General features: G+C 44.0%; 1 protein-coding gene across 5 annotated transcripts in view; it reads left to right on the forward strand.

The window, feature by feature from the left end:
* pms1 (PMS1 homolog 1, mismatch repair system component) overlaps positions 1 to 14,432 on the forward strand; it is a 20,088-nt gene extending 5,656 nt beyond the window's left edge. For 3 of the 5 annotated variants that reach the window (XM_015022151.1, XM_015022152.1, XM_015022153.1), the window contains exons 2-13: positions 1,672 to 1,805; positions 1,883 to 2,065; positions 2,984 to 3,086; positions 3,159 to 3,322; positions 5,685 to 5,795; positions 8,725 to 8,847; positions 8,915 to 9,061; positions 9,134 to 9,771; positions 9,879 to 10,346; positions 10,419 to 10,546; positions 12,823 to 12,971; positions 14,189 to 14,432. In XM_015022151.1, the coding sequence (XP_014877637.1) occupies positions 1,674 to 1,805; positions 1,883 to 2,065; positions 2,984 to 3,086; positions 3,159 to 3,322; positions 5,685 to 5,795; positions 8,725 to 8,847; positions 8,915 to 9,061; positions 9,134 to 9,771; positions 9,879 to 10,346; positions 10,419 to 10,546; positions 12,823 to 12,971; positions 14,189 to 14,380 (2,538 nt within the window). In that variant the 5' untranslated portion in view covers positions 1,672 to 1,673 and the 3' untranslated portion in view covers positions 14,381 to 14,432. The remainder of the gene's footprint in view (positions 1 to 1,671; positions 1,806 to 1,882; positions 2,066 to 2,983; positions 3,087 to 3,158; positions 3,323 to 5,684; positions 5,796 to 8,724; positions 8,848 to 8,914; positions 9,062 to 9,133; positions 9,772 to 9,878; positions 10,347 to 10,418; positions 10,547 to 12,822; positions 12,972 to 14,188) is intronic. The other 2 variants (XM_015022154.1, XM_015022155.1) reach the window with 2 other exon arrangements.
* The last annotated feature ends 6 nt before the right edge of the window (positions 14,433 to 14,438 follow it).

A 14,438-nucleotide genomic window follows, 5' to 3' on the forward strand; every position in this document is an offset into this window, starting at 1 on the left:
AGTTATTTAATTGTTTAAAAACTGCTTTTTCAATAATTTTGCTGATGAATGGGAGGTCAGAGGTCGACCTGTAATCCTGCAGCAGTGATTTGTCCAGACTGTTCTTTTTTATCAGTGGTTTGATAACTGCTGTTTTCAAAGCCTGGAGGAAAACACCTGAGGAGAGCGATGAGTTACTATTTGGATCAGATCATTAGCAACAACAGGCAGGACTTTCCTAAATAAATGTGTGGGTAGGACATCCAGACAGCAGGAACTGGACCTTAATTGACTTATAATTTCCTCTAGGGTTTTATAATGAAGTAGTTGAAATTGGGTCATTGTTCCTGCATTTGTTTTGTTTGGGCCCAGCATTGGTACTGGCTTTGGAGAGGATGTGCAGATTAATCCTCTGATCTTTTGAATTTTCTCTGAAAAGTAACTGGAAAACTTATTGCAGGCGGCATTAGATTGAAGTTCAGGTGGTAACGTCATAGGAGGGTTTGTGAGCCTGTCAACCGTAGTGAATAAAGCTCGAGCGTTGTTAGTGTTTTTGTTTATGACATCTGCAAAGAAAGCCTCTCTTGCATGTTTTAGTGTTGAGTGATAGTTACGTAGTCTTTCTTTGTAGATGTCATAATAAACGTGCAGTTGAGTTTTACGCCATTTCCGTTCGGCCCTACGGCAGAGCTGTCTTGCAGACAGAACTGTTTGTGCATTTCTCCATGGAGATTTCTTCCTACCAGTCACAACCTTCACTTTAATGGGGGCAATGTAATCAATATCTGAAAGTTTGCACTGAAAATCATCTACCAACTTATCTACGTCACTATAGCTTAAGGGTGAGGAAGAAGAGTAGATTTGATTAAATGTTTCTGCTGTGTTTTCTGTGAAAGTTTTGTGATAGTAGCTTTTTGTCCAAGTGGGTTAACGGATAAAGAACAGTCAAAGATAACAGCAAAGTGATCCGACAGGGCGACATCAGTTACGGAGACATTGGAAATATTCACACCCTTACTGATAACCAGGTCCAGTGTGTGTCCATGAGTGTGTGTTGCTTGTTTGACATGTTGTGTTAAACCAAAACTCTCTAATATATTAAACAGATTTTTGCCCCTCGGTCTTCAGGTTGTCAACATGAATGTTGAAATCACCGACAATTATCAAACAATCGTAATCAATGCATATGAGAGATAGAAGCTCATTCAAGTCCGTAAAGAAACCTTCCACATATGTTGGAGTTTTGTATAAAGTTAGTGTCAAAGTTCGTTTGTGGCCTTTTACCTCAATTCCAAGATACTCAAAAGACGTGAAATTACCCAAAGAGATTTTACTACAGTTTATGGTATTCTTAAATATTGAAGCCACGCCTCCTCCTTTTTTGTGTTTTCTATTCTTACTTAAAAAATTGTACGTAGGAGGCTCTGATTCAATTAGTACGATTGCTTCATTATTGTCTTTCACCCATGTTTCTGTCAGAAATAAATCATCAATATTGTGCTCGGTGATGAAATCATTAACTCATAGAGCTTTAGCACAGAGAGATCTGGTGTTTAAAAGAGCCAGTTTAAGTGACTTGGAGGCTGAAAGTTCTTCAGTCTGAGGTTCCTTAATGCATTAATGCTGCTTTGTGCACCGTGGATGCAGCAGTCTGGATAAGCCATGACTGACTCTGTTTTCCTACCAACACAGCGATGAAGCAGCTTCCTGCAGACACAGTGCGGCTGCTGTCCAGCTCGCAGGTCGTCACGTCTGTGGTGAGCGTGGTGAAGGAGCTGATGGAGAACTCCCTGGACGCTGGCGCCTCCAGCGTCGATGTGAAGCTGGTACGTTTACAGACCATTCGTCTCACTTCCTGTTGTGTTTTCCCTTCAGCTTCACTTGATGTGTCGCTCATTTGAAGGAGAACTTCGGCCTGGACCGGACCGAAGTTCGGGACAACGGCTGTGGGATCAAAGTGGCGGACGCTCCGGTGATGGCCGTCCAACATTTCACCTCCAAGATCAGCAGCCATGAAGACCTGGAGCGTCTGGAAACATACGGCTTCAGGGGCGAGGCGCTGGGCTCCATCTGCGCCGTGGCCGAGGTGGCTCTCTTTCCACACTAAAGTTAGAGGTTCAGAAAACTTTCTAGATGTTTTCTGGTCACTTTAAAGCTTCAGATGCAAAAAAGGGAAATCTGCTGGTTTTGAAGCGGGTGGAAAATTCTCTTGTGTTACATTTTCATATTAATGAAAATGAAGAAAACTCTGTGAATGAAAAGGTGTGTCCAAACTTTTGGTCTGTACTGTATATCAAATATGACCTAAAAGAAATCTGATGTTGTAATTTAAAGCTGTGAAATTGGACCACTGTCTCTTTAAATGCTCTATTTCTTCCTGAAGCTCCACCTCCAGGAAGTCATCCTAAAATGGCTCCTCTATTAACCCTTTAATGCTTTTTGTTGCTCTGAGCAGTATCTACTATAATGAGCTCAGCAGCTGTTTGCTAATTGCTGCTGGCTAGTCTGAAGGAGCTGAGTAGGGGAGGAGCTGCACCTTGGAGGCAGGGCTAGGTCCACCCAGGCGTTTGCAGCTGAATGGTTGCCATGTTTATACTCGCACATGAAAATGTCTTTCCTCCCGTTTGTTGCAGATTAAACATGACTTAATAGCTCATCTGTTGGCAGCCATTTTTACATGTAAACAGGGTAAACATTGATGCGGGGGACGTGGTCAGCAGCAGCTAATTTGCATAACTGAGGTGTAGCCGCAGAACTTCTTATTCTGGAAGGAGTTAAAAATAGAACTGAGAAGATGAAATCTGATAATGTGAGAAAGATTTAGTGTGAAAAATCTTTCTTAGAAAATCTTTCTGTTCATCGACTACAGTTCACAGATCACCTCTAAACCTGAAATTGGCTGACTTGACATGTTTTTTTAGTTTTTCTAAGTTAAATCTGTAATTGGAACATTAAAAGCTGAAGTTGTTTGTTGCTCACAGTTCAGAGTCTGTTTCCTGTCCAGGTCACCGTTACCACTAAAACAGAGGAGGACGACGTCAGCACGCAGTACACCCTGGACTCCAGCGGGGCCATCGTCTCTCAGAGGCCGTCTCACCTGGGTGGAGGCAGGTTGCCGGCGGTTACCGGGGTGGGTGGGGCGTTCTGATGGCGGTTTGAGCCCTGCTGTGTTCCTGCAGGAACGTCGGTGAGCGTGGCGAAGCTGTTTGGGAAACTGCCAGTGCGACGGCAGTTCTTCTCCTCCGTCAGGAAGCGTAAGGAGGAAGTGAGGAAGGTCCAGGACCTGCTGATGGCCTTCGCCATCATAAAGCCGGAGCTGCGGCTCACGCTGGTGCACAACAAGGTCAGAACCTGCTGGTCTGACACGTTAACATTATCTGTTTCTAAAAAACGTTTTTATCTGGTCTTCATCCTTTTTTAATCTAGTTTTTCTAATTCCATGTTTATTTTATCCCAAAACGCCTCCAGGTTTCCAGTTCAGTCGTTAATTCAGTCATTTATTTAGTGCAGATTCTCCACCACTAGGTGTCCTCGTTGCATTTCCAGCTGCTGAAACTTTCCTCTGGTTCTGAAATGACATGTTGGACCCTCAGTTCCAAACTGTTCACCCCAAGAAATTAAAAATTATAAAATAAAGCCCTACTGGTAACCCCCACTTATTGTTATTTCAATCTATATTTTATTATTTAATGATGTAGTTTTTCCCCCCTGTTTTAACCATTAAAATCATAATGAATCTGAAAATGAGATTTCGACCCCCTGCCTGGTGTCTCATGACCTCCCTGGGGTCCCGACCCCCACATTGGGAACCCCTGCGTTAGACTGTAGGTAAGGCATTAGTGGTAAAGAGATTAAAAACAAGTAAAATCTAAAATTATATGTGACAAATATAAAACATGAACAGCTTCAAATGATTCTCAAATTTAAAAAAATGAGATAAAATTCAAACTTTATTGTGAGAAACAGAAACTCAGGTTTAAAAGTCAGAACTGGATCTGAAGGTACTCCTGATAATAATATTTATAAATAATTTCTATGTTGAACAGGGTTATATTTATCTGTTAAATTTGATTTATTTTTGCTTTTGTTTCAGTAAAAAACAATTTTTTGTTGAAATAAGTTCAGAGTTATTTGCTAAAAGAATTAAAAAGCCTCCGTAATCCCAGTGTTTCTGACTTTTATTCAGCCTGACGTTTCCAGGATTATAAAATCCAGATGATCTTTTCAGAATCCAAACAACTAAAATTCACTTCTGACGTGGAAATTGAACATTGAAAATATGTGAATAAATTCTGAATAAAGGCAGAAATGATTTTATGATGTCATCAGGATGGAAAATAAAATTCAAATCTGACTTAAATAAACTTTGATTCTTCATTTTATCTCATAGAAACAAAATAAAACCTATTTCATATTTATGTTGTCACAAATATGTTTAGATTAGATTAGTTAAACCAATCAGGGCTGCAACTAACGATTATTTACGTAATCGATCACTCTAGTGATTGATTTTGACAATTGATTAATCGGGTTTAAAAACTTCTTATTCAGCTGATTTTTCATTTAACCACGTAAACTGGTTTTATACAATATTAGAATTGCTTTAAAAGACAAAATAACATTTAATTGCCTAAAATACAATAACAGAATTAATTTAACAAACTCTAGAACGGCCACTAGAGGAGATCTGAGGAACAGATTTACACACCAAGAAGATTTTTACCTCAGGTTCAAAGTGTTTATATTTATTGTTCAGTTTTGACTAAATTTCAGTTGTTCTTTCATCAAATTGCATATTTTAGCGTCTGTATGTTCCAGTTAACGATTAATTGATTACTAAATTATTTGAAGATTACCTCAGTAAACGATTAGTCACAATTTGGTTCTGGATGTTTTTTACACAACAAACTTCTTCCAGAAGCTCTGAGAGATAAACGAATCGTTTCACGTGTTTTTAAGAGATCTAACCAGTAAAGTTTGATTGTTCTTCTGTGTTTATGTTCTGGTACAGGTTAAAGGGATCGCAGCTGATTTTAAATCTAATGGATCAGAGCTGCTGCTGCAGAGGTTACTGTTCCTACAAAACATCTCAACATTTCAGTTGAATCTGATTTTAATTTCAAAGATTAATCAGTAGTAAATGGAGCTAAATTCTGGATTAAAACCCAAATTGTCCCGTTAAAGGTTCTGAGTCCTCACTGAAATTTTTCCTGCATATTTTAGCCTAAATATCCAAACAAAACGAATAAATCTTTAAAACAAGAAGCCAGTTTAGCTGATTAAATTGTGCATTTTGAGTTTTTTCTGTGATTTCCTGAACTCTTTAAGCACATCTGTCTCCTAATCTGAGCGGTTTAAACCCAGATTAAAGCCCAGATTAAAGCCTCCTGGAGCTCTGGGCTCGGCCTCAGGGTGCAGCAGTGTGTTTTGCTGCAGGTCAGTGAGTTTGCATGCAGCAGCCATGCAGCTCTCGTGGAAAGTAGCTTGAGATTGCAGCGGAGCACAGCCTGTCCAGACATGCTGCTGCCGCTGCGATCGGTTCCCTCCAGCTCTGCTTGTGTTACACTTCACGGCCTTTTCAGGAACTGTTTACTGCAGGATCCGTTTCAGGAGCCAAACTGTAAAATATCAGACCCTTTACCAGGGTATCTGCTAGTCGCTGCTGCTGAGGGGACGGGGACTCATGGAGGCATTTTGTTCTGCAGGTGGTGGTTTGGCAGAAGGCCAGAGCGGCGGACCACAGGAGCGCCCTGGTTGCTACGCTAGGAGCTAGCACCGTCACCAACCTGCTGCCCGTCCATCAAGAACAGCCAGAGGTCGGTTAAAGAGAGGCTTAACGATTTTATTTAGTAGTCAATATCTTACCCAAAGATATTCTTTTCATATTGATATCAATATGAAAAGAATATTAGAGGATTCAGCTGGGCATGAGGTCCAAACCCGTTTTTATCTTCTGTTTGGAGTTGATTCCAACTCAGTCGGGTTCAGGTCTGAGAAGTTTCAGGCCCACAGGGTCTGACCTTTGAACCATCGCTGTGGTCAGTGCAGTCTGTGAACCCACTGCCTCACTCCAGTCGTGGGCTAAAGAGTTAGCTGCACTAACCCTAAAGCACTATTATAATCATTAATTATGCTAAGACTAAATGCTATAACAACTTGGTATTTAAGGGAAGCTAATGATAAAATGCTAAATGCTACATCATCATGGTATTTAGCGAAGCTCATGCTAAAGCTATATACCAAAATGGTATTTAAGGTAACATGTACTAAAACCTAGCATAGCGCTCTCCACGGGGACAAATTTGTCAGTTTGTGTTTCAGAAAGTGATTTTTTCTGAGAACAGATCTGTCACTCATGGACTCGGTTTTATAATTGTCGAGTTTTGCTAACAATGTTTCTGATTTAGCCTCAGCTAGCGCAATAGGACTTAAAACATCAGTAGATTTTAAACTGTTTACTGTAGAAATACAGCAATGCATTCTGGGTAGAGAATAAAAATCATTTGCTGCTTCATCACAGGTGGAGATGTTTGGGATTGTTATAAATTAATATTCTGGAAGAATATGACGTTTTTCAATAAGAAATACTTGAAATTACTTTAACCAGTAAGGCTGTCTTTTAGTCAGACTAAAATAAGTAAGCTTAGAAACACATAATTTATGTTTTGTATCATTTTTGGTAGACGTGGAACTTTATTCAGCTGACACGTTTAGATAAATTAGTGCTTTAGAATTAATGAGGTAAAATGAGTTCAGGGGAAGCTGAGTGCGCTGAACGCTTTCAAACAGCTGTTGGTGTGGCGGTGTGTAAATCAGCTGATCCAGAGGAGAAGCAGCGGCGCCTGAGCAGCTGATCCGCCGTGTGCTCGGTTGGCGGCGGCTCAACGCGCTCTGCCCTTTTCTCCGCAGCTCTTCCTGATGAAAGCTGAGTGCTTCCTGACGCTAATCGAATCGCCGTGGCGATGCCGGCCTCTGTGCGGTCGCAGCCGCTCGTCACGAGGCTCCTACCTGCTGACAGATGTGGAGCAGCCGCTTTCACCCCCGCTCTCCCTCTGTTGTTGTTTTGCTGCGGTTATGAGAGTAACCTTTGTGCCCGCTGATCAGGAGGAACTAAATGTGATGCTGGCAGCTCTGGCTGCCCCGATGAGGAGCTCCGGGGGTCCAAAGGTCCGGTTCGTGCGTAATGAGCAGGAACAGTGGCTCGGTTCTGGATGTCACCACCGGGTTCTGCTGCTCATAATGAGGCTGTGGGGAAAAATGCAGCCACTAATAGCCCTCCGTAGGAACCAGGCTGACCTTTACATGCAGCTGCTGAGTCATCAGATCCAGTGGTTCTGGCTGGAAGATCGGGTCGGGAGCCTGCACAGAAGAAGAAACGATGACTATTCAGACTTCAGAAATATAACGCTTAGTAAAAGTATTCTACAGGGGCTGAAACAGTAGAATCATCTGCAAACACACAAATGGAAGAAAAACCTACAAAAACAATCAGACAAAATGCTGCAAATAGAAGCAAAACATGACACATGGCAAAAGTAACTGCAGACTTGCTCTTCAAAACAGAGGCCCTCCAGGCCACTAGGCGGAGTCTGGAGTTATTGATCCCTTTGTGATCAATAAAGTATTTTTGAATTGGATAAATATTACGTACATAAATATGCTGCTGTCCTATAATATTGTAAAACATATGAAGCATAAAAGCACTTTTTCCTTCTTCTAGACATTCCATCTTTCCTGAGTGTCTGCTCCCATATGAGGTGGTGGCTGACGCCCCCCTGTGGCCTGGAGGACTTCTGTTTTGTATAGCGTGTTTGTGGCATTTTGTACTTGCTGTTGGTTTTACTGTAACTGCGACATTTCTCCCCTTTCTCCTATTCCCCATGGTTACTTTTAACCAAGGGTGGTCAACCTGCTTAAGTCTGAGATAACCGACTTTATAACTAGTGACGTTTTTATTTTAGACGTGGGTAAATACAAATTGATGACCTACTTAGGCCACTTCCATTAACAAACTAATTTTGCATAAAATACAGGATTTATAATATGGACTCGTTCATGGGCTGTCTTTATTTCTGTCTGAACTGCATAACTGTATGCCTCTCATGCAGGCATCAGACCGCTAACAGCAGCTAGTAAAGCTAGCGGGACAGCTAGCTTTACTAGCTAGCTAACACAATGGAACATCTACATAAGTCTGCCGAATACAAAAACAAATGTTTATAAGATAAAACCTTAGTAAGAATCATACCCCTATGTTTTTGGACGTTAACAACTTGAAATTAAACAAAATTAAAATTGATCGTGCACTTCTTCACGTGAGGACAGCAAAAAAGGGCAATAGATGCCCCAAACCGTCTCACGGCTTACACCGCCTCCCTGTGGAGAAACCTGGTACGGCACCGCAATTCAGTACTTAAACGGCCTTTTAGTTCTGTTAAATTATCAATAAAAACTGTTACCACACATTTGTGCGTCTCACTTCACTTTATGAATTTGTTCCAACTTGGATTCATAACAATGTTTCTATAAAGACATAATTATAAATATAACCCCCCAAAACAGTCAAGACCGACACGTCTAATCCTAAGATAATGGGGGGTTTGAGCATGACAAAATGTGGAGAAAATTATGGTAGTGTTGATTTTTCAAGTTATTATTAGTACTTTTGGGTTGTTCCACTGTTTTTATGGAGATTTCTGTTCAGTTTTCTGTACTTTATCTCTGTGATTGTTGTTTTTCCTTCAGATGGTTCTGGACGGTTTTCTTCCCAAACCCGGAGCTGATTTGTCCTTAACGAGCTCCTCTACCTCTGATAAAACCTTTATCTTTATTAATAAGCGTCCTGTCCAGCAGAAGGACATCCTGAAGGTGAAATGGATTCAGATTGTGTGTTTTCAGTTTTTTTTCTGTCATTTATCACGTTTCTTCTCCTCAGCTGTTGCGTCAGCACCACTCGGCTCAGTATCCTGACGATGCAGCTCGGCATCGGTTCCCTGTCCTCCTGCTGAACATCACAGTTTGTCCTTCATCTCTGGATGTAAATGTGACGCCTGATAAAACCCAGGTTCTGCTTCATAACAAGGTACCAGAGGCTCCAACCCAGCTCATCCGGTTCAGATTCCTTCGCTCTGACTTCCTGTTTCTCTGTGTTTAGGAGGCGGTTCTGGCTGCCATTGAGGCTCTGCTGGTTTCTCTTTACGGTTTTCGTCCTGAAAAGCAGCCGGACCCTGAAACTCTTCCTCCTGCTGCTGGTTGTGTGGGGACAGATGAGAATACGGAGAGCAGGAAGGTGAGCGATGAAGACGCCGGCCAATCAGCTGCTCTGCAGCGCCAGGCCTCCAGCTGCAGCTCCTCTTCCTCCATGGCGGATGACTGGATCGTCAACCAATCCGGTTTCTCCCTCTGCGACGACGAGGCGACCCGGAGTCGACCCCAGAGCATTGAGCCCGGCCCACAGGAGCCCCGGTGGCCGCAGGAGTCCGCCGAGGCCTGGAGCCGCGGCACGGCGCTGACCGACCCGGTGTCGGGAGAACCCCTGCGGCCCGTCGTCATCCACCGGCCTGACCCGGAGGTCAAGAGGTCAGGCAACGCCATAACGGAGAAACGGGCCGCTCTGACGGCGTATGACATGATCAGCAGCCGCGCTCTGAGGGTGCCACCGTCCGCCGCCTCGCTGTTTGAGAAGGAGACCCGGTCCGAGGTTCTGATGGAGCGACCGGCCGCCAGCCTGCAGGAGGTCAGCGCCGCCGTCCAGAACCGCTGGGAAAACCTGGGAGACGAAGGCAGGAAGAGGTGAGAGCAGCTGAGGCCGGTCACAATAATCAATCAATCAATCAATCAATCAGCTGATCAGTTGAAATGATCCATTTGCATGATTTATCGTTCTTCTGTTGTTGCAGGTTTGAGGAAAAGGCGAGGAAGAGTCAGGACCTCCATGACCAGAGGACCAGGCTGGCGGCCGCCGGGGCCACGGCCGATCGGCCCCTGAGGGCCACTAAGCTCCAGGCTCAGAAGCGTAAAGCTCCTCTGTCCAACCAGCAGCTGCTGGACGAGCTTTTCTCCGCCCAGCCCCAGAAGAAGCAGAAGGCTCCGCCCCCTAAGCCGTGGCGGCCGCTGCCCTGCAGCATGGCGGCGCTGCGCCTGCGACTGCAGCGCCTGTCGGCCCAGAGCGGCGCGGCGGGGCCCCGGGGCCTCTGCCCGGTGGGCCGGCTGGCCTCTCAGAATGCCTGGCTGATTTTGTGCGGCGGGCGGCGTCTGATGCTGCTCAACCCGTTCCGGGCGGAGGAAGCCTTGCTGTTCCAGCGGCTCCAGCAGGACCACATCCTTCCTGCCGTCCGCCTGCAGAACCCGCTGCTGCTCACCGACAGGTAGCTCTGGTTCCCACGGTGACGGGGAAACCGCACTCTTGAGGCGGACCGTAAACTCCTGCTGTCTTCCAGGAACCTGGGCGCTGCGGAGTTTGAGACACTGTGCAGTTTGGAGAAAGGCGAGGCGGAGCCGGACGGCAGCGTCTTCTTCTCCGACCCCCGACTCGTCGCCAACGGCTTCAGAATCAAACTCAGTCCAGGTACGCCACCAAAATCCTTCCCCCTGCCAGCTTCCTGTCCACTGCCATGGCAACAATCACACTTCATTTCCTGTGCTGGGTAAAAGTCTGAATTTTATTTCTGGGTGTTTTTTCTTCCAAAAAACCTTTTCGCTTGTGTTTCTGTCCAATAAATGATGTTTTCCCATAAATAATTCATAGAAGCCGAAATATCCCAACAATTACAGTAATAGAGTCTCATTTTAACTTTATTCTGTTTCATTTTCCACAGTTCAAAATGAATTTGAGAGCATAAACAAGTGTGGAGAACAGAAATGGAGGATAAAATGTATCTGTATGTCTGGATTACTCATCCTGTTTCCTATAAGTTTTTATTCATCCATTTATCATTTTTCATTCAGCCTGATGTGTGATTTCTTCTTCTGCAGAAATCCTTTATAAACCGACAGTATCTGATTTGGATCAGCTTCTGTTTTATTTTTACTAATAATAAATATTTATATATTCTGCAGAAGTATCTGTCATCACTACACCTGCCAGGAATCTTTTATTTTTAAAGTATTTCTCCTTGTATTTCCTGTCTGGAGCTCCTGAATGACTGAAGCTGCTCTGCCTCATCAGTTGCGTTGCTCGTTGCTCGTTGCTCTTGTTGGAGCGGTTCACCTCGGCTGACCTTGGCCCTGGGCCCGGCAGCGGGCCTCCCGGTGGGACCGGAGCCCGGTGTGCAGGTGATGAGGGAGAAGTTGGCCTTAAAGGAATTCCTGGAATGCTTCATGCAGCTGCAGGCGCCTTCGGCCCAGTTTCAGTCCGGCTTCATTTACGGGATTAAAACCAGAATTTAGTCGGAACCGCAGCGACGGTTTGATCTGTGGAGTTTTATCCTCGGCTCCCTTCACACTCATCAGCCTGTTTGAGTTGAGAACGATCACCAACTGATCCCCGACTTCCTGGTTCCCTGGAACAAAAAGATGATGCGACACGTCGGCCCAAAAACATCTGCAAAGAAATATTAAGTCAATAACCAAAACTAAAACTTTATTCTACTGAAAGTTTATCAGTCAGCCGAGTAAATTCAGAATTTATCTGAAAAAACTCATTTAGCAGAAGCTAAGTGTGCTAAATGTTGTCAAAGTTAGCAAAAGTGCTAAATGGAGACCTAGCTGTGCTGTCGGTACTTTAGCGAACACCGCTGATGGGAACTAGCATGGTGGAATTTAGCATTTTACCATTAGCTTGATGTTGGCGTAGCGCTTTAGCTATTAGGTAAATGCCATGTCAGTGCAGTGCTTTAGCATTAGCAGAGCTAGCTAGTTAGCGCAGCTAGCTGTTTGGTTAGCGTAGCGGGCTGCTGCTGCCTGCAGCGGCTAACACCAGAGCTTCATTAGTGTCTGAGCTTCATGCTGGAAACATTTAGTTCGTTGCTGCTTCAGCTCTCTGCAGGTTCCACCACAGCATCTGAATCAGAATGAGGTCTAGACTTTGACTAGGCCATTGCGGCACCTTGAGGAATTGAATTTTTAGTGTATTGTTGTATTTTAATGTATTTCTAATATTGTGTACAATATTGGGGTGAATGGAAAAAAATATGTGTATATATATGTGTGTGTGTAATATTTCCAGCGTTTCATCCTCCATTATGTCCATCAGTGTTGGTCTTTATCTTCTGGAGAATATTTAAATTATTGCCTAACTTGAATATAAAATGTGTTTTCCACTTTCAGGTTAATTCTTAGTTTTAACTTCAGGTTTTCAAAGTTGCATAAATTCTCAAAACAAGTTTAAAAAAATAGATAACAGAAGATGTTTTGCATAAGTGGAAAAAAATCAGCAATTTGGGAATTATTTTAAAAGAATCTGCTATATGTGTCTGAAGAGTTACTAGTGAGTTAGTTTAGCCTTATTTCATGTCTACTGATGCGTTTAGATGATAAATTGGGCAGAAACTCGTCACTGATTGTCTTTTGCTGCGTTTCTCTGGCAGCCAACCAGCTGAGGCATTTCGTTGGCGCCTCTGAATCTCCAGGTTATTAAATCAGAATCAAAATTGTGGATGATTTACAGTATTTCCTCATAAACTGCGGCCCATCATTCTTCCCGGCTACTCGACAGCTTCCTTCCAGTCTGCTGGGGCTTCTATTAGTCATTTAACACTCCATTTGGCCCGGGGTCTGTTGCCCTTGGGCCGCGGCTCGGCCGTAAAGCTCCGTGTTTATTTATTATTCCTTCCTGGAGATAGTAGCAGCGTCTGGAGTGTATTAATCCTTGTTTTGTGCTTGCTTTGGCCGGCTGGCTGTCAGCAGAGCGCCATCTGGAAGCGACGGCCGTGGCGGACTGCGTGCCTTTCCTGGGCCTGGAGGACCTGAAGGAGGTTCTGACTGCCGTCCTCCAGAGGAAGGCCGCCACGGTGCCACAGAGCCGGCCGCTTAAAGTCACCAACTACCTGAAGGTAAACCCGCCGGTCAAAACACGACAGCTAACTCATTTCCAACAGCCGTCAGAGAGATGAACCGCATTTAACACCCAGCAGGAAGCAGCTGGTCTGCACTTCCTTTTGCCTGCTTTCCTACAGAGACTTCAGCATCCATCTTATTTACTGTTGTTTTGTTTTATTTTGGATATTTACAATGTTTTCTGATTCCAGTGCTAAATGTTCTTTAGAAATTAAGTTTGTTTTATCTTTGGCTGGATGTACTCGGATTATTATACTCTTACATTACCAAAGGTTTGTGTTTAAAATTAATAACAGATTAATAACATGAGAGCAGGTCACTGAAAAAGAAAAGCTGGAGGCTTCAGAGGGAAGACAACAACAACACGACTGGCACAATCAGAGGAATGCAGGAATATTTTTCACTTTCTTGAAAATGAAAAACTACAAACCTCCAGCATGTAGTTAGTCATTGTTTAATCTCATTAGAGGTCAGAGTTCACAGACGACTTTACGACAAAAAGTTAACACAGAAACTCACAGATTTGATGGAAAATAGAGCAAAAGCTTTAAGCTTCTAAAAATAAATGTTTCTAAGTAGATAAGTCATTCCTGCTGAGTTCACACGGTTCTCATGTGACGTCACACTTCCAGGAACTGTGTAACTGGCAGCCATCTTGGTAGGCAGTTGTTATGGAGTTGCTATGACAACAGTAAAAAAAACCACAAGGTTAGAACTAGTGCTCACCTCCTAACTTAGAAACAATACAAAAACATTATAACTGCTGGGGTAATAAGATAAACATCAGTGATATTTACTGTATTTACTGCTGAACTAGCAACATTAGCTTTTATCGGCAGACACGTTCCTACTCGTTCTCACTCTGCCGTCACCAGAACCTCGTCACCCTCGTGAAGAGTTCACATCTTTTACAAAGCCGTGTAATCGTTGATGTTCAGGCTGGATAAACTTCCTGCTCACTGAGAAATGAACAGGAGATCAGAGGCGGCTGGTCCTCCAAGTCTGACACGTTTCCATTCTCCATCTCAACAGCCATATGTTCGCTGTTTGCCTACCAACATGGCGCTGATCACTTCTGGTTCAGACTTGTAGGATGTATTGATGTCGTTCATAAGCCATTTGAACCGTAGGACCGGAGCTGTTTTTATTTATTGGCTTCTAAGCGTCAGCAGTGCTGATCTAGATGGATTAGATCTGGATGTTTTGTGTTCAGGCCGAGGCGGTCCGGCTGGCCCGCCAGCTGCCTTCAGATTTATGTGGTGAAGAGGTGAAGGAGCTGCTGGAGCGGACGGAGCGGCGGCTGGGCGGGACGGACCGGACCTGCATCCACGGGCGGCTCTTCCTCCAACACCTGGCCGACGTCCCGTCCACACAGCAGGAGGCCGGGCTGGACACACACACCTGACCAACACACACACACACCTGACCAACACACACACACACCTGACCAACACACACACACA

The sequence above is a fragment of the Poecilia latipinna genome, unplaced genomic scaffold (genome assembly GCF_001443285.1).
Source record: "Poecilia latipinna isolate Pla-1442-1.1 unplaced genomic scaffold, P_latipinna-1.0 Scaffold2942, whole genome shotgun sequence".
In the NCBI taxonomy this organism is placed as follows: Eukaryota; Metazoa; Chordata; class Actinopteri; order Cyprinodontiformes; family Poeciliidae; genus Poecilia; species Poecilia latipinna.